This window comes from Vulpes vulpes, chromosome 1 (assembly GCF_048418805.1).
Source record: "Vulpes vulpes isolate BD-2025 chromosome 1, VulVul3, whole genome shotgun sequence".
Classification (NCBI taxonomy): domain Eukaryota; kingdom Metazoa; phylum Chordata; class Mammalia; order Carnivora; family Canidae; genus Vulpes; species Vulpes vulpes.
Window position 1 is genome coordinate 4,841,224 of NC_132780.1, and position 19,314 is coordinate 4,860,537.

General features: G+C 38.9%; 1 protein-coding gene across 4 annotated transcripts in view; it reads left to right on the forward strand.

Annotated features, from left to right (window-relative positions):
- UBA2 (ubiquitin like modifier activating enzyme 2) overlaps positions 1-19,314 on the forward strand; it is a 41,922-nt gene that overhangs the window by 14,337 nt on the left and 8,271 nt on the right. For all 4 annotated transcript variants that reach the window (XR_012000083.1, XR_012000082.1, XM_072750439.1 and 1 more), the window contains 8 exons: positions 860-927; positions 1,353-1,474; positions 7,587-7,686; positions 8,985-9,151; positions 10,840-10,933; positions 11,021-11,133; positions 14,965-15,120; positions 16,715-16,811. Coding sequence is in view for 2 of the 4 variants with exons in the window: in XM_072750439.1 (XP_072606540.1) it covers positions 860-927; positions 1,353-1,474; positions 7,587-7,686; positions 8,985-9,151; positions 10,840-10,933; positions 11,021-11,133; positions 14,965-15,120; positions 16,715-16,811 (917 nt within the window). In the remaining 2 variants the exon portion in view is untranslated. The remainder of the gene's footprint in view (positions 1-859; positions 928-1,352; positions 1,475-7,586; positions 7,687-8,984; positions 9,152-10,839; positions 10,934-11,020; positions 11,134-14,964; positions 15,121-16,714; positions 16,812-19,314) is intronic.

Here is a 19,314-nt window from a genome sequence, read left to right on the forward strand (position 1 = left end):
ATTACAAACAAGTCTTGTAAACTCTATCAGGAGCTTCTTTTTAACTGCAAAGGATACCTTTAAAAAGCTTTCTTCTAAGTCAAGTACTTGAGGAAAGGTTGGAACATTATATTCCTGTAACTGCTATGAAGTACTTTTTAGGATAACTGGATTAACAAAACAGAATTCCTGCTTAATATATTGTTTAAGGCCTTTTAGTAGTAAAGATATATATTACCATGAAAAAAAAGTCTTACTCTTTATTCTTAGACCTAGATCAGTGCCCAGCATGTAGCAGATGTGTAGTAATATTTTTTTAATAGCTAGTTACAGGTATACTTCACAAGTGCCATTCTGGCATTAGAATGTTCTCCAACTTGGAATGTAAAAGCTGTGTCTTGATCAAATATTTTAGTGTAGAAATTTGCAGACCCTAAATGATAGGAATGAACATGATGTGCTAAAATTTAGCCTGCTGTGTATTATGGTTGAAATTAGAATGCAAACTATCTGAACAGATTGCTTTAATACTTTTAAGTTATGGAATATAATTTATCTTTTTTTTTTAATTTTTATTTATTTATGATAGTCACACAGAGAGAGAGAGAGGCAGAAACATAGGCAGAGGGAGAAGCAGGCTCCATGCACCAGGAGCCCGATGTGGGATTCGATCCCGGGTCTCCAGGGATTGCGCCCTGGACCAAAGGCAGGCGCCAAACCACTGCGCTACCCAGGGATCCCGAATATAATTTATCAATTGTTTATTCATTCCTCTTAAAGATTTGGAATATTCTAAATTAGTTGTTTTGGGGGGAAGTAGGAAAAGTAAACCTTTGTTCAGAATTTTTTTTTTGAACATAAATATTTATTGCTCTTATAGCCAGTTGTTTGGGGAAGAAGATGCTGATCAAGAAGTATCCCCTGACAGAGCTGACCCTGAAGCTTCCTGTGAGTAGATGGGGATGTTATCTTACTTAGTGAGCACTACCTTTATTTGGCTAACTTGATAGCATGAGGAGAAACAAAATAATTGCTTTCTTATGTTACATAGTATATTATGTATTTAAAATGGATTATTAAAACATGAGTAGTCCCATTTGTGGTGAAGACAAGGTGCAGAAATTTTACAAATGCAGTAAATAGAGCAGAGAGTTTTCAGATCTGATTACAGGTCCATATTTTGAACTGTTCTACATGTGGCTGTCAGAAACTGAAATAGAAGATGCTCATGAGTGTATTATTTTCCTTTGTCTTTGAACTCAGAAGGTCATGTGCAGGTGACTTCCATGAAAGACTCTTTCTCCCTCAAAGGTAGATGAGAGGTTGGTTCTACATTTACCATAACTGCGAATAAAATGGTGTTCATTCTATAGGGGAACCAATGGAAGCTGAAGCCAGAGCCAGAGCATCTAATGAAGATGGTGACATTAAACGTATTTCCACTAAGGAATGGGCTAAATCAACTGGATATGATCCAGTTAAACTTTTTACCAAGGTTAGATTTACTTTCTTTATAATTATGGATTAGTTTATTATTCTGTTTGTTTTAAAATAGTAAACGAAATAGGGTTGCCTGGGTGGCTCAGTCAGTTAAAGTGTCTTCCTTCAGCTCGGGTCATGATTTCCAGGGTCCTGGGATCAGGCTCTGCATCGGGCTCCCTGCTCAGTGGGAAGCCTGTTTCTCCCTCTCCTCCCCACTCATGCTCTCTCTCTCTCTCTCTCTGTCTCTCTCTCAAATAAAATCTTAAAAAAATTAAAGTGAAATCTGAGCCTGAAGTTTAAAAAAAAGTACATGAAATAGATGCTTTTTATGCCCAATGTTGTCTTAATAAGTTGATTGATGTCATCAGGATAAGCAGTTTTGGGAATTTCCTAAACCGGTATAGAAATTAAAATAGAAAGGCTCCCTTACATATGTCTGGTTGGCTTTCCTTCCCTCATTTTGACTGAACCTCTTGATTTTCCTTGTAATTGACCTTCCTGCTGTTTCTCATCTTCTCTTAGATCCGTCCTGCTCAGATCTCTTGGGAAGCTGATGGACATTTACTGAATTAGTCTTGAATCCCTAATTCTCTCATTCTTGGACAAATCCCTCTTCATTAGTATATATTTGCCTGCTGAATATATGTAGAGAAATCTACAAGATTGCTTTAATTGGCTCTATCTAATTATAGCCCAGCTAGATTTTCATGTCTGTGTTTAAAAGTTTTTTTACTTCTTTTGCCTCCACTCCCTAGCAAGTTTATCATAATAGATACTTGGAGATTTGTTACCCTTTTTTTTATATATAAGATTTTATTTATTTATTCTTGAGAGACACGGTGGGGAGGGGGCAGGGAAGAGACACAGGCAGAGGGAGAAGCAGGCTCCATCCATGCAGGGAGGCTGACGTGGGACTCAATCCCTGGTCTCCAGGATCACTCCCTGGACTGAAGACAGCGCTAAACTGCTGAGCCACCCGGGCTACCCAGCCTTTTTCTTTAAATAAAATAAAAAAAAAAAAAAAAAAGATTTTATTTATTCATGAGAGGCACATAGAGTCAGAGACATAGACAGAGGGAAGCAGGCTCCCTGCCGGGAACCTGATGTGGGACTCAATCACAGAACCCTGGGATCATGCCCTGAGCCAAAGGCAAATGCTCAACCACTGAGCCACCCAGGAGTCCCTCTTAGCTTTTCTTGAATTACCCTAATACAATAGGTAAATCTTACTATCCTTACTGAGCAGATGACCTTAAGAATATATTAACAGGCTTGTAGCCATTGGACAAAAGCACCCATTAAGAGCAGGTCCCACTTCATGCAAACTTTTTTTTCTCTCCTGCTACTTGAGAGAAATTGCTGTGAAAAAAGGTTCATTTACTTTTCCTTTGTACCTTTGTCTTTTTTATTTTTATTTTTTTAAGATTTTAATTATTTATTCATGAGAGACACAGAGAGTCAGAGACACAGGCAGAGGGAGAAGCAGGTGCCATGCAGGGAGCCTGATGTGGGACTCCAGGATCACACCCTGGGCTGAAGGCAGGTGTTAAACCGCTGAGCCACCTAGGGATCCCAGTCTTTTTTTTTTTTTTTTTTTTTTTTTTAAATAGGCTTCATGGTGAATTCAAAACCCTGAGATTGTGGGGATCCCTGGGTGGCTCAGCAGTTTATTTATTTTTTAAGATTTTATTTATTCATGAGACACACAGAGAGAGAGGCAGAGACACAGGCAGGGGGAGAAGCAGTCTCCATGCAGGGAGCCCGACACGGGACTCGATCCTGGGTCTCCAGGATCATGCCCTGGACTGAAGGCAGATGCTCACCCGCTGAGCCCCCTGGGCTGCCCTGTGTGTGTGTGTGTGTGTGTGTGTGTGTGTTATGAATAAATAATAAAATCTTAAAAAAAAAAAAACAGATTGAGAATCAACATGCTCTAATGACTGAACCAGCCAGGCACCCCCTGTAACTTATTTCTTTATCACTATATTTTTGCCAGTTTAATTGCAGTAAGCTTTGGTGTGGTTCTGCTTTTCTTGATTTTGGTGGGAGTTCTCTGTGTTCCCCAGATCTGAATGGGAAAGTCTTTATCTCCCATTTTGAATAGTATGTTTGCCGGTTAAAGTATTCTTGGCCATAGGTTTTTGCCATTTGGCACTTTGACTATATCATGCAACTTCTGGCTTGAAAAGTTTCTGCTGAACAATATGCTAGCCTTAAAGAGTTTCCCTTTTAAGTTACTGTCTTTTGTCTTCTTTAAAATTGTTTTCTTTATCACCATGTTTTGCCAATTCATTTTTTTTTTACTGTATTTTTCAAACAGTATTTTCTTTCTGCCCTGCATCTTGATCTTTCCTGGTTCCTTCTGTCTGCTTTCCAACATGTACAGGTTCCGCTATCCTAAGCAAATAGCCTACTACTTCCTCCAGTTTATATATCTACTCTTTTCCTCAGTGCAAGAGCTGTCACAGGTTGAACTCTTTAAACTTGTTGCATTTATTTCCCTGTTTTAGCCTTTTAAAAATTTTTTAAAAGATATTTATTTGAGAGAGAGAGAAAGAATGAGTAGACAGACGGAGAGGAAGAAGCAGGCTCCCCACTGAGCAGGGAGCCTTAAATGGGGCTTCATCTCAGGACCTTGGGATTATGACCTGAGTCGAAGGCAGACACTTAACCAGCTTTGCCACCCAGGTACCCCCTATAGCCTTTTCTTAAGAAAATGGGTTCTGCTTTTTAAAAAAAAGGATTTTGGTTATGCTTAAAATGTGCTTAGCTCTGTTAGGGATGGTGACAGTGTATTTTCTAATTTTGAGTCTCCCAGATCTATTCAGTAGGTAACTAAGCATCTGCTGTGTGCTGGTTACCACTCTGAAATGAGATAGAGTGGTAAACAAGACAGAAGATAGGGTCCTAGCTCTTTGGTTTTTTGTTTTTGTTTTGTTTTTTAAGATTTTATTTATTCGTTCATGAGAGACACAGAAAAAAGGCAGAGACATAGGCAGAGGGAGAAGCAGGCTCCATGTAGATAGTCCAATGTGGGACTCAATCCTGGAATTCTGGGATCACACCCTGAGCCAAAAGCAGACACTCAACTGCTGAGCCACTCAGGCACCCCAGGTCCTAGATCTTTGTAGGTAACTCATAATTCAGAGGCAAAGTCAAACATTGAATAAGTAATATCAAATTCAGAGTGTCATGACATTAAGATCAGATGCATTGGAATCTTTAATACTAAGTAGACTTAGCATTGTTATTAGTGTTATTAAACATTGTTATTAGACCTACTAACTAGAACTAGAGTTCAAAAGAGGTTTTCCAGAGGAAGTGACGTTTCAACCCAAGACTTTAAAGAATAGTGTTGGGGATAAGAGTGCTACATATATAAAGAAGGTCTCTGGTCAGAAAACTGAAATAATTCTAAAGGGAGAGTGGGGAAAAAAAATAATAAATAAAGGGAGAGTGGGAAACGGACTAGAAACATAAGGTGAGGCTACATCAAGCAGGAAGTCCTAGGTCATTACAAGGATGGTAAACCAAGGCAGTGGGAATCCATTAAAGGTAGTCAATAGGATCAGATAGAGAGGGTATGCCGTGCACCATTCTTAGCACCTGATATTCCTGTTGTAGTCAACAGGGGACAGTGCCTTCTGGAGTTGTACAATGTTAGAGTAATCTGAAGTACACGCCCATTTGCATTCCCAGTGGAGTGTGGGGAAAAAAGTAGACTCAACGAGACTTAGGATGTTTAGGGGGTAAGTGTCCGAGTCTTTTTTTTTTTTTTTTTTAAGATTTTCTTTATGTATTCATAGAAACACAGAGAATGAGAGGCAGAGACACAGGTAGGGGGAGAAGCAGGCTCCATGCAGAGAGCCTGATGTGGGATTTGATCCAGGGTCTCCAGGATCACGCCCTGGGCTGCAGGAGGCGCTAAACTGCTGCGCCACCAGGGCTGCCCGTGTCCAAGTCTTGATTTTGGCTCAGGTTGTGATCCCAGGGTTGGAGACTGAGCCCCATGTTGGGCTCCATGTTCAGCAGGGAGTCTGCTCAAGATTCTTTTTATCTCCCCCACCCGCCACTCACACACACTTTCTCTGAAATAAATAGTTTAAAAAACAAAAAAGACTTCAGATGTTTAAGGTGAGGAATAGTGAAAATTAGGAATTTTACCTGGTTTCCTGCTGGGCAGCAGAATGAACAAGGTGCCATTTCTCTGAACTAGGCGAGGTGAGCAGCAGGTGTGTTGGATAGGCGTTAGAGGACGGGAGAAGATGACAGAATCGATTTGAGATTGCTGTGGAATATTAGAATAAGGACAGGTGATTGTAAGGCAAGCAGAGAGGTTTAGACTATGGTTTGTAGGCCTAAGAGAAAAGAGCGTGGAGGTGGTTTATTATAGAACTCAGAGGGATTCCCAGGATTTAATAATTGGATAAGAGGAATGGAGCCTTGTATGTGGAAAACCATGCTAATTCCCCATTACCTTAGGAGGCTTTTCAGCCAAGCCCTTAAGGTCATCTATAAAATGGGTCTTGGGACGCCTGGGTGGCTGAGCCGTTGGCTCAGTGCCTGATCCCGGGTCTGGGGATTGAGTCCCACATCAGGCTTCCTACATGGAGCCTGCTCCTCCCTCTGCCTGTGTCTCTGCCTCTCTCTCTCTTTCTCTCTCTGTCTCTGTCTCTCAGGAATAAATAAATCTTTAAAAAAAAATAAAGTGGGTCTAACCACATTGGTTACCCAGATCATACTGAATTTATTTCCTTGCCTGTGCACCCACTTCAGATGTTACCATCTCTTTGAACTCTTTTCTTATTCCTCAAAACAAAACAACTGCTGGTGCTAAAAGCTATGTTATTTTCACACTAAATTTGTATTCTTAACTATTTGTATATTTGGTTAGTTTTCCAAAGATATAAGGATGCTTCATAAATATTGACTGAATTGAATATATTTTGATAGAAATAGTTCTGAATTTGGGGGGCACCTGGGTGGCTCAGTTGGTTAAGCAGCTGACTCTTGATTTTGGCTCAGGTCATAATCTTGGGGTCATCAAATTGAGCCCCACGTCAGGTTCTAGGCACAGCTGGGAGTCTCTTTGAGATTCTCTCTCCCTCGCCCCTTCCCTTGCTCATGCTCTCTCTCTAAAATAAATAAAATATAAATTTAAAAATGGTTTTGAATTTTTTACTAAACTGATTTACATTCATAGCTGATACATATAATGTATGAGTAAATCATTTGACAGTAGAAAATTCAGCTGAGGAAAAAATAAATATTCTGAAATCACCTGAAATTCCACCACAGGATAGTGCCATGGTTGTGATAGTCTCTTAGGCTACATGTAATAATGTTTATAATGTATTTTGTTTTTGAAAGAGTGCACTTGTGAGCCAGGAGGAGAGAGAATCTTAAGGAGGCTTCATGCCCAGCGTAGAGCCTCAGGGCTCCATCTCATGACTCTGAGACCATGACCTGAGCCAAAATCAGGAGTCGGACACTTAACCGACTGAGCCACCCAGACACTTCTATAACGTTTTTGAAAAAAAATTGTTTTGGTTTTGGGGAGACTGGGGGGCACAAGGGCAGACCACATTTCAAACAGATGGTTACAGATGGTTACAGATGGTTAAATTCTGGTTTTTCTACTTTTAAAATGTGTATGCGTTATTGCTATACCTTAAACTTGGAGTTAACTAGTTAAAACTGGTCTCTCTGAGCTCAGTGATTTTATTCAGTTCTTGTGGAAATGATGTATGTTTATTTAGCTTTGGGATTGGTGTGATTTTGCTTTAGATTGATCTTTAGAACGTTAGGTGTGTTTTGGGAGGTGAGTTGGGAGGGCAGGAGCCATGAGCACTATTCATAGTTCCCTTACTCTGTTTTCCTCAGCATTTCTGCTTTCACTGTTTCAAATGCAGGTGTTCTGTGTGAAATTTCTTTTTACAGAAGGTTTAAGTTTTGTGGGTTTTTTTCTTTTAGAAATTGCTAATCTGCTGGTATATGGTGTGTCTTTAAGATTTTATGGTATGTTATAGTAAACCAGCAGTGAAATTTTTGTTACATTTTATCAACATGGGGACTGTAGGATTTGTGGGATTTTAACTTTTTTTTTTTTTTTTTTTTTTTTTAAGCTTTTTAAAGATGATATCCGGTATCTGTTGACAATGGATAAACTGTGGCGGAAAAGGAAACCTCCAGTTCCATTGGATTGGGCTGAAGTACAAAGTCAAGGTAAAGAATACATTTATGGGTTGCCAGGCAGGCTTTTTCAGGGGAGCATCTGGCTCTCGACCACATGGTTGTGAGTTCAAGCCCCACATTAGGTGTAGAGATTACATATTACATACATACATACATAAATACATGCATATACAAACCAACTTAAAAACTTGTCTTTGTGATACCTAAATTGGAAATTCTCTCACCTAAAATCTTTAAATAACACTGAATTTCGTGGTAACAAATTCAAACAGTTTAGAAATATGTGAAGAAGAAAGATCACTGCAAATCTTGCCACCTAGAGAAATAGCCACTATTAACATTTAGGGAATGTCTTAGTAGTCAACTGTGCATAGAAACAAAGGGCATTTGTTTATGCACTTAGGTAAATGGAATCATACTATTTATATATTCTTACTGCTTTTTGTAGTCAATATTATTTAGCTCCTTATTGGATGAGCTTTATTTGTTTCATATTTTCCCTGAAATAAAGTGTTAAGATACATTGTGATAAGAATACATGCACCTACATCTTTGTACCTTTGTGTGTGTATCTGTTGAAGATTTAATTTGAGGACATACTTGTAATTTTGAACGTGAGGAAAAGCACTGTGAAAGTGACGTTTTCTTTATCCCGCTGCCTCTTCCACATATTATATCTGTGCTTTATCTGAATTATATTTCAGTTAATGTATGCAAAGTAGCGGTCAGTACATTGAAACTTAAAGGGTCCTAGGAGATTTGGGGTGTCAGTTTGGAGCAGTTCTCTACACTAATGAATAGATGTCTTCACAGACCAAATGATAGCTTCCATTTAACTGAGTGCTAATTATGTGTTGGACATAATGCTTATCATCTTATTGACAGTGTATCTTTGAATTCCCCAATAACTTTATGAGGTCCCTCACTATTAGCAATTTCATTGCACAGACTTTTGTAGCATTCTGATAATTGTTTTGTTTTGTTTAGAGATTTGATTTTTATTTCACGTTTCTCTTCTTCTTTTTTTTTTTTTTTAAAGATTTTATTTTATTTATTCATGAGAGAGAGAGGCAGAGACACACACAGGCAGAGGGAGAAGCAGGCTCCATACAGGGAGCCGGAGCCTGACATGGGACTCAGTCCTGGGTCTCCAGGATCATGCCCTTGGCTGAAGGCGGCGCTAAACCGCTGAGCCACCCGGGCTGCCCTGATAATTATTTTAATGGAATTTGTTTCGTTTTGATTTTCTTACTGGTCAAGCATTGAATTGTTAAATAAAATAGAGGAATGATGTTTAAAAGTGAAATTTCTAACATTTTTTCCCTTAGGCGAAGAAACCAATGCATCAGATCAACAAAATGAACCCCAGTTAGGTCTGAAAGACCAGCAGGTTCTAGATGTAAAGAGCTATGCCTGTCTTTTTTCAAAGAGCATTGAGACTTTGAGAGTTCATTTAGCAGAAAAAGGGGATGGAGCTGAACTCATATGGGACAAGGTTCGTTTTGAAAATATGTGGCAATTCTGTTATCACTTGGATATTTATAGTTCTTGAACTGTAACCAGAAACAAGTGGTTTTTTTGAGTATCATTTATTCTACCAGAATTTGAGGACATAATGATGATGTTGCTTAGGTGTTTTCATTTCTAATTACTACATTGAACTATGAATTTTCTGTATGTGAATTCAAGTATCAAGAAATACAAAACTTCATTTTAGATTCTGGTAGTGTATGTGTGGTTTGTAATTATGTTGACTGGAGAAATGTGATTTCATTGGAGTAAAATGTTTCATTGACTTAAAAAATTATTTGTGTAATACAGATTTGTTCATAGAAATCATAAAATTCTTTTGGAGACAACAGCTCTTGGGCCTAATTTAACCTTGAAAGTAATATAATTGCTTTTCTGTTGAAATACAGTGAAAGATCTGAGACTTCTAAATACAGAGTTGATCTTATTTTTAATAGTAATCAGTTTTCTGTGTCTAAAAGTGATTTATATGTGATGGCAGAGATTTGTCATGAGTTGTAAGGGGAGAAGTTTGGTCAGTATTACTAAGTAATTTTGTGCAAATTTTGAAACTGAATTAGACATCTAAAATGAAACTAGTAAGTTTATATTTAGGAGATTCTCGTAAACATTTGTTTATGAGTTTATATTGCATAAACACAGGTTTATATTATATTAAGGGTTTATATTGTATAAAGATTAACTACTTGATAAATATATATTTTCATTGTTACGATTATAATAGTGGTTTGGGACATTTTTATCCCTGAAACCTTGAAACTGAGAGTTGTTACCCTCTGATTAAAATCTATACCTATTGGGTATGGTGAACCAGCTGCCTAGGAAAGTACCTGATGTGTACACCATGTTGTGTACTGTTAAATAATCATACTTCATCACAGTCTTATGAACTATTTATATAATTGTCCCTACTTAATAGTTAAGGAATTATGAGTTTTAAGGAATTTCATTTACCTGAGGATAGTCAACCAGCCAGTAAATAGAGAACTCTCATCCTGTCAGTTTTTTCTCTTATATACTTAGGTGCTTCTGAATTATAGGCTAAGATAGTATGTTCTCAGTGAAGCAGGAAACCTTGCTGAAATCTAAAGAGACCAAGATATAGTCTCAAAAAGAATATAAATTGTCAAGGGAAAACTTTTGTTGTATTGCCATATGTGAAAAGAAACATTGAATACAGGACACTGGTGTATCTAAGGGAATTTGGAGAAAGAAAACCGAAAGGTGTAGTCCAGATATTTGAGTCTTTAATGAAGCCCTTTTCTCTAAGAAGTCTATCTCACTGATGTTATTGAACAACTTTTCATTACTGACTGATGGACCCAGAAAAGAATCGCCACCATCAGTGAATGAAATTGGTGTTCCGGTCTATATACTTAGTGTTTGCTGCACTAGAAGCTTGGTGGGTCTTGGCATTCTTGTCAGGCTACATTCCTGGATCCAAGAAGCTGATAATGAGACCCTGCCCCCTACTCATCCAGTCTCCATGTTACTATGAGGCTTTACTACAGACTGGCTACTTCCTCAAGGCCATCTCTTATTCTAGTTGACTGTCTACAGTGTTATAAAACATGGGAAAGTACTGTTTTGAAGGTGATACTAATCAAATTAAGTTTGTGGAAAGACTTGTTAAATTGTTTAAATTATCGGCAGGATGATCCATCTGCAATGGATTTTGTCACCTCCGCTGCGAACCTCAGGATGCATATTTTCAGTATGAATATGAAGAGCAGATTTGATATAAAATGTAAGTTGTCTTGTTCTTTGGTTGTATTATCTAAAATTCTGAGTAACTGTTTTTTAACAGTCAAATATATTCATCTTTGTTTTTTAGCAATGGCAGGGAACATTATTCCTGCTATCGCTACTACTAATGCAGTGATTGCTGGGTTAATAGTATTGGAAGGATTGAAGATTTTATCAGGAAAAATAGACCAGTGTAGAACGGTGAGTATATATATTTTCATTTTTTATGCAACATCTTTTATTTTTTAATTTAATTAATTTTTAAAGTAATCTCAATGTGGAGCTTGAACTCTGGACCCTGAGGTTTAGAGTCATGTGCTCTGCCCGCTGAGCTAGGCAGGCGCCCCTGTCCAACCTTTTTTTCATAGTAGTTTATACTTTGGGGGAAAAAAAAACTTACAAATAGGATATTAACTAGATCATTTTAAAAATTAAATCAATGAAATTGATTAAAGCAGTGGGAAAAACACTGTTTCAGTTACCCCCGTGATTTCATGTGTAAGTAAGCTTCCTGGAAATTACAGCCAAAAAGAAAACATTTGCTCCTCTTATTTTTGTCTGAAATAGAATCAGAAGCTAGTTTGCTTCTAACAGTTGCCTAGTTTTACTGAAGTCTTAGAGGGACTTGTGTGGTTCCTTCTGTTATTTTTTTTTTTTAATATTTTTTCAATTCTAGGAGTTATCTATGGTTTTAATTTTGTTTTGTCGTTTTATAGTACTCTCCTTTTTTGTTCTTGTTTTTCAGTCTCCTTTTTGGTTTTAAATCTAGTCCATGTTTTTTAATAATGTCAGTTTCTGAACTCTATGGGTGAGTCTACTGTCATTTCTGCTAGATCTTACAGTATTTTGTTGGCTTATGCTGTATTTTTTTAATCGAATTAGTGTTAATGTGTCTGGTAATTCTTAAGGACTTATTAAAGGTGTGCTTCTTCAAAGAGGATTTGTGTTTATTTAATAAAATCTTTAAAAAAATAAATAAATTCTTAGCTTTATGGGCAGCCCCGGTGGCGCAGCAGTTTAGCGCTGCCTGCAGCCCAGGGCGTGATCCTGGAGACCCTGGATCAAGTCCCAAGTCAGGCTCTCTGCATGATGCCTGTGTCTCTGTCTCTCTCTCTCTGTCTCTATGAATGAATAAATAAAATCTTTAAAAAATAAAATAAATTCTTAGCTTTAGTTTTTCAGCTCCTATATCCAGACAGCAAATCTTCATGAGCGTTGTCTTACCATAATGAAATGTGAAGGAAGATAACATGTTGTTCTTCCCTCTTCTTCCCCCCCTCCCCTTACCTCCCCAAAGCACCAAGGCCAAAATCTTTTTTTTTTTCCCCCCCCTATTTTTGTGGAAAAGATGCTTTTATTCTCCACATACCTCCCCATCCAGGTCCTTGCTCTATGCAGGAGTCTCCTGTTAATTCCTACCTTGCAGAATACCTGGGTGGCTCAGTGGTTGAGCGGCTGGCTTTAGTTCAAGGCATGATCCCGGGTCTGCAGATCGAGTCCTGCATTAGGCTCCCTGAGAGGAACCTGCTTCTCCCTCTGCCTGTGTCTCTGCTTCTCTCTCTGTATCTCTCATGAATGAATAAATAAAATCTTTAAAAAAAAAAATTCCTACATTGCTCGAGGGATGGACTAAGTTTATTTTTTAAAACTAAAGCCACTGGATATTCTCTCTGGATTCCTGCTTTTACTTTGATTTTGCTTGAAGATAGTTTGCATTCTTACCAGCTGAGAAATATTAAAAACTGCCTTAAAAAACATTTAGCCAATACTTTTGATCTTGTTTAGGTTCTCCTTTTTACTATAATGTTGAAATGAAAGGACCAATTTATTTTCAGGATTTTCTTTTTTTTTATTTTTTATTTTTTTCAGGATTTTCTAAAAACTACCTCCTTTGAAATGGTACTCGTACTTTTCAGTGCTATTATTGATACACTCTTAAAATACCTTTTATTGTTGGGGCACCTGGGTGGCTCAGTCAGTTAAGCATCCAACTCTTAATCTCAGCTCAGGTCTTGATCTCAGGTTGTAAGTTCAAGCCCCATATTGGGTTTCATGCTAGGTGTGGAGCCTACTTAATCCATTTTTGGGACGCCTGGGTGGCTCAGCCGTTGAGCCTCTGCCTTTGGCTCAGGGTGTGATCCCAGGATCTGGGATCGAGTCCCACATCGGGCTCCTTACAGGAAGGCTGCTTCTCCCTCTGCCTGTGTCTCTGCCCCCCTTTTTTTCTCTCGCTCGCTCTCTGTCTCTGTGTCTCATGAATAAATAAAATCTTTATAAAATAAAACCTTTTTCTGTTTTCAGGAAATTTTGGGACAAAGGAATGCAGAGTCATTGCCAGTCTGTCATCTTGATTTGATTTGCTGTTTAAATCTTTTTTGACTGTCCTATTTTTAATTTTTAAGAACTTCTTGTTTGTTTGGGGTTTTTTTAGATTTTCTTTATTTATTCACGAAAGACAGAGAAAGAGAGGCAGAGACACAGGCAGAGGGAGAAGCAGACTCCATGCAAGGAGCCTGACGTGGGAATCGATCCCGGGTCTCCAGAATCACACCTTGGGTTGAAGGCAGCACTAAACCGCTGAGGCACCAGGGCTGCCAGAACTTCGTGTTTTAATTTCCAACAGCCTGAGTTTGTCCTGTGGCTACAGAATACATCACTTGGAGCTGATAGACAATATTAATTAATGAATTTATTAAAATGTCTACTGTTTCCTGTGACATCCTTCTTGTTTCTTTACCTACTCAGCTTTGTCCATCTCTTGGGTTGATGATGTTTATGTCTGCATTTTTGGTTCACATTTATAAACTGAATTTTAGGATGGCGTAATAGTCTTAGCCTGTTAATAGTGTTAGCGTTTGTTTTCATGACTGTTGATTTCCCTTAGTACAGTTACCTTCCCAGTGAAACCTAAGATCAAACAAATCTATTCCTCCATTGAACCCTGCCTCTGGCCCTGCCAATACAGTGACTAACTGTTAGCACTACTGTTAACAGGAGCCCTCCTCCCAGCAATAACTGCTTCCTACAGGATTTACTTCATTAAGCTTGGGGGATCCATGGGGTTCCTCGTTAGAATTAGTTCATCTTAGCAAGTGCCACTCTTAACATGGTCATCACAAGATGAAAATTTATATATCTGCTTCTAGTGGTGTTCTCACATTGGTTTGTATTGATCTTGCTAGTATTTACCAAACTTTGTAGTAATATGAGGTGAGGCCTTCTTAAATTCCAGTGCAATTTTTATTATTTTTTTAAGGTTTTATTTATTCACGAGAGACACAGAGAAAGAGGGGGGCAGAGACACAGGCAGAGGGAGAAGCAGGCTCCATGCAGGGATCCCAATGTGGGACTCGATCCCTGGTCTCCAGGATCATGACTTGAGCCAAAGGCAGACGCTCAACCTCTGAGCCACCCAGGTGTCCCTTGGTGCAATTTTTAAAATTTGCATTGGCTTTTATTTTTTTGTTTGGGTACTAGGCAGGACGGAAGGTGGTAAATAGATGCTAATACTGCCTGAGGTACATTTTTTTTTCTCGTAATTATATAAACATTATTATTGTAGTTATCATAGACAAGTTGAAAAGAAAGGCAGTATATTGGTTCCATACATCTGTGAAGGTGTCATCATTAATTGGAGAAATTAATATATGTTGCTGTTATTGAGAAGTTGGCTTAAAATTGATAACCACTAGGCAGACACTCAAAAGCTTATTTAAGATCAGAGAGGAGTACAGCTAGGCCCTTACTTGGCTAAAAAACTAATTTAGTTTGTACTCAAGTTCAGAGTCTTGAGCACAAGATTTCTTTTCAGTAAGCATAGCCTTTGACGTGGTAGCTAATTGGAAAAGTTGGAAAATCAAGCTCTTAAGAAGGTCTTGGTCTTCCTTATGTTTTTTGCCATCTAGAAGGGAATATTTAAGTCATTTTTTATTGGCTCTACAGTAAACAAGATGGTAGACTTTCAGTTGTATGATATATAAAATTGTAACTCAGATTTATGGATTCTGCTTGTATTTTTTTTCTCCTCCAAAGATTTTTTTGAATAAACAACCAAACCCAAGAAAGAAGCTTCTTGTGCCTTGTGCACTGGATCGTCCTAACCCTAATTGTTATGTATGTGCCAGCAAGCCAGAGGTGACTGTTCGACTGAATGTCCACAAAGTGACTGTTCTCACATTACAGGATAAGGTAAGTGCAGACACTGGTTCTCTTCCACAAAGTATGTTCATTTTCCTTTCCTAAAAACCGAAAACCCAGGTTCCCTTCTGCTTTATAGTGTTGGTGTGATAACCAACAGGGATCGAGTCCCACATTGGGATCCCTGCATGGAGCCTGCTTCTCCCCACATAATTACTCAAAAGATACTGACTACTAAAGTGCGTTGCTCTGATATTCTAGGTTGCTTTACTATCTGAGTTCCTGCTGGTTTTTTGTCTGTGGTTCCAGAGTATGTGCCTCACATGCCAGAGGGAGTAGATGAATTTGGATGGAATATGCACCATAGGTGGTACAGAGGTGATACAAATTCTTGGCAAACAAGAGACACTATGTTCCCAGATAGTGTGTAAATTCTCTGTTCTCTGACAAGCAGTATCCTTAAATGGTCTGGTGATCATCCTGATTCTGGTGTGTTAAGTTGGCCTCTTACAGAATTCTGCATTTGTGTACCTGGATTCACCATTTGAGCTCTGGAGTGAGGAAAATGGAAGTTTAGGATTAGGTCTGGCCCTTAGGTTTCTCCTAAATTGGCTAGATGTAGTTTCTTTATAAATGGCCCAAATGGGTGCCACTTCCCACTTTGGGGATTACTTCAGATTGTTCTCTGATAACATCCATCATCGTGTTTCATATTTATATGACACAGGTGCAGTAGACTCTTGTGGCCCAGTTCTCCCAGAACTGATTAAATGGGACGGATTGATTTGTGCTTGTGTTTTGATGGAGAAGCGTGCCCCAACTACTTTCTTAGAAAATAATTGTAGTTTGTATGTACTCATTCTTGAGCTTAAAAGCAATCCCACTATTTGTAGGATAATCAGACCTTTAGAGAATTCATCCTTTTTTTTTTTTTTTAAAGAACAGGTAGGATTTTATAGATGATTATCACTCCTATCTTGAAATTTAAAGAGAGATGGAGGGACACTTGGGTGGCTTAGAGGTTGAGCGTCTGCCTTTGGCTCAGGACATGATCCCAGTCCAGGGCAAGTCCCGCCTAGGGCTCCCTGTGAGGAACCTGCTTCCCCCTCTGTCTATGTCTCCGCCTCTCTCTCTGTCTGGGTGTCTCTTGTGAATAAATAAAATCTTTAAAAATGAATGAATGAATGAATGAATGAATGAATTTGAGATGGAACTTGGGAAGTGGAATACTATCAAGTATCAGTTTTTTTTTTTTAAGTATCAGTTTTTTAATAAATTTTCCATCTACAAAATGTGCAAATACAGGATTGGTATAGAGACTAAGTGTCTAGCTCAGTACCTGATCTGTAGGGCAGGACAAAATACGAAGGGCTAATTAAGAGTTCACAACTGCCCATTTGGAGCAAGTTTTATCTGAACTTTATCAGTGGTCAAATGTGGGGATAGAAGGTAGGCAAACACGGGCATGGAGTAATTGGGTGAATTTCTAGTGCTTTCCTGCATGCCCTGGGGTATCTTAAAGAACACCTTTGCCCCTTTCAATGGAAGGGGAAAGTATGAGCCTTTGTGGAAAAAATGTCAGTTTTTTGTTTTTTTATGATTTTTAGCTATATATATTAATATTTTGAATCTTTTTTCTTTATAGATAGTGAAAGAAAAATTTGCTATGGTAGCACCAGATGTCCAAATTGAAGATGGGAAAGGAACAATCCTAATATCTTCAGAAGAGGGAGAGACAGAAGGTATTAATACATTGCGTTTATTCACTCCCCTCATTGGATGGAAACTGTGCATGAAGAAGTAACATTAGTTTGTCTGTTTACGGTACACATTACTTGGTATCACAGCTGAAAGGGGCAATATTTGGTCATGGAAGTGCTCTTCCAAGGTGGCACTGCCTTGCTGGGATCACCACATTTTCAGATTTGAGGACTCCCATGTTGTCAGGGTATCTCAGGGACTGTCAGGAACCCTGTGAATGGTTAGGTTTATAGTGACCATGAACAAGGAACCATCTTGCCTGTCTCATGGATCCTGGGAGCTAAATTAGTAATGTGAAGATTGCTCTGGCTATTAAGGTAGGAAGGATAATTTAATGCTATTAGGTGTTTTGTCCAAGAGCAGAGAAGCCTTCATAGACCGCTATAGAGCAGAAAGTAATGCTGAAAATCCGTGCCCACTTTTGTTTTAGGCTTTCTTTTTCAAAAGTTCAGGCAGGTCGGGGCACTTAGGTGGTGTGGTCTGTTAAGTGTCTAGTTCTTGTTTTTGGCTCAGGTCATGATCCTGGGGTTGAGGGATCGAGCCTGAGATTATGGGATCCAGCCCTGTGTCAGGCTCTGTACTCAGCAGAGTCAGCTTGGGATTCTCTCTCCCTCTGCCCCTCCCACTTGTGTTCTCTGTCTCTCTAAAATAAATAAATCTTAAAAAAAAAAAAAAAAACTAGTTTAAACAGGTCATCCTGTTTAATGCATTTGTTGTACAAAGTGCGATGCATTTGATTCTGTTTAAGCTTAGAACTGATAATAATTAGGGATCCCTGGGTGGCTCAGCGGTTTAGCGCCTGCCTTTGGTATAGGGCGTGATCCTGGAGTCCCGGGACCAAGTCCCACATCCAGCTCCCTGCATGGAGCCTGCTTCTCCATCTGCCTGTGTCTCTACCTCTTTCTCTCTCTATCTCTCTTTCTGCGTGTGTGTCTCATGAATAAATAAATAAAATCTTAAAAAAAAAAAAAAAAAAGAACTGATAATAATTATGTCCCCTTCAGACTGCACTGGTCAGTTTGATTAGACTTAGCCTAAGTTCCCTTACCTCTTCGGTCACTTTAGCAGCTCATTTCCTTGGGCTATCACTTGAGTTGATTTCACCACATCCACAATTTTATCAGTGTACCATTACTTTGAAAATCTGAGTGTTTTCCCCAAATGTGTGATGTGTGTATTCACACATTTGTTCATTGATTATTTATTCAGGACAGTTTGCCAGATTCCAATGGGGTTATTCAAATGTCGAGCTTTTACATTAAAACTTAGTGTCAGGATTCTTTTTTTTTTTTTTTTTAGGATTCTTCTTGACTATAGTTTTTTGTCAAGAACTTGTTCAAGGCCATGTTTTGCATAGGTTTATTCTAAGTATCTGGTTGAATATATTTAACACCCCATTTTAGCCGGCTCGGCTGTCTTTACTCACAGAAAGTTTGTGACTGTATATTCTCCCCTTAGTTCTCTGGTACTGACCAGCTCTTTCAAGTGCTAGGACTTTAAAGGGTTTTTTTTGGGTTTTTGGTTTTTTTAATCTATTAGGGCACAGCTGGGCAGGTGGGGAGGAACAGACAGAGGTAGAAGAAGCAAAATCCCTGTTGAGCAGGGAGCCGGGCATGGGGCTCGATCCCAGGCAAGCCCTTGGGATCATGACCTGAGGCGAAGGCAGATGTTTAACCAACAGCCACCCAAGCACCTTCACAAATGCTAGGACTTTAAAAATGGAAACTGGCCAAGAATCTCAAGTGACTGAACTGGCCCTTCTCCACAAAATACATGTGTTACTGAGGGAGAGAACATATATTCAAATATTTTTGTGTCCTTCTGTGTTATAAATATGGTCCTAGGTGTTTATGATTCAAGAATGAATAAGGAAGACAGTGGTCCCTGTCTTGAGGTACTCTATAGCCTGGAAGGAGAGGAGAGATGATCAAGTGGGTTTAATACAGTCTGACTATAGGAAGAGAGCATATAAGGTAGGAATTGAAGCCTTGTGAGAAGAGGAGAGGAGTCACATGAGAAAGGACTCTGGGTCAGTTCTTAGATGGAAAGGTGCTCTGGGCAGAGAAAGGAATGACTGCATTTGGGCAGAATCTGCAGCCTTTATAAATAAACGTGTGAACTAGTGAAACAATTTTGGAATCGCCAGTTACTTATTTTACTGGAAAGTGGAGTGCTGTCTGGTTGGCAGTGGTGGCACAGCTGGAGGGCTTCCTGTGCCATGCTGGTGACATTGTTTGCCGTCCCGTCCCCCAGGGCCATGCTCCCACCAGAGTTTATAAGCAGGGAAGTAATGTATTATAGGAAGAAAAAATGAAAGTAGTGAGGGATGTTTACTAAGGCAAAAGCAAATGAAAGAGTTGAAATTTACAGTCAGAGTTCAGGGGCCAGGTGAGGAGAAATAGCATTGTTGGGCAGATGAGGACTATCACAGGACTCTGGTTTCAGAGATGATATGCTAATTGACCAGAATAGAACGCATAGTAA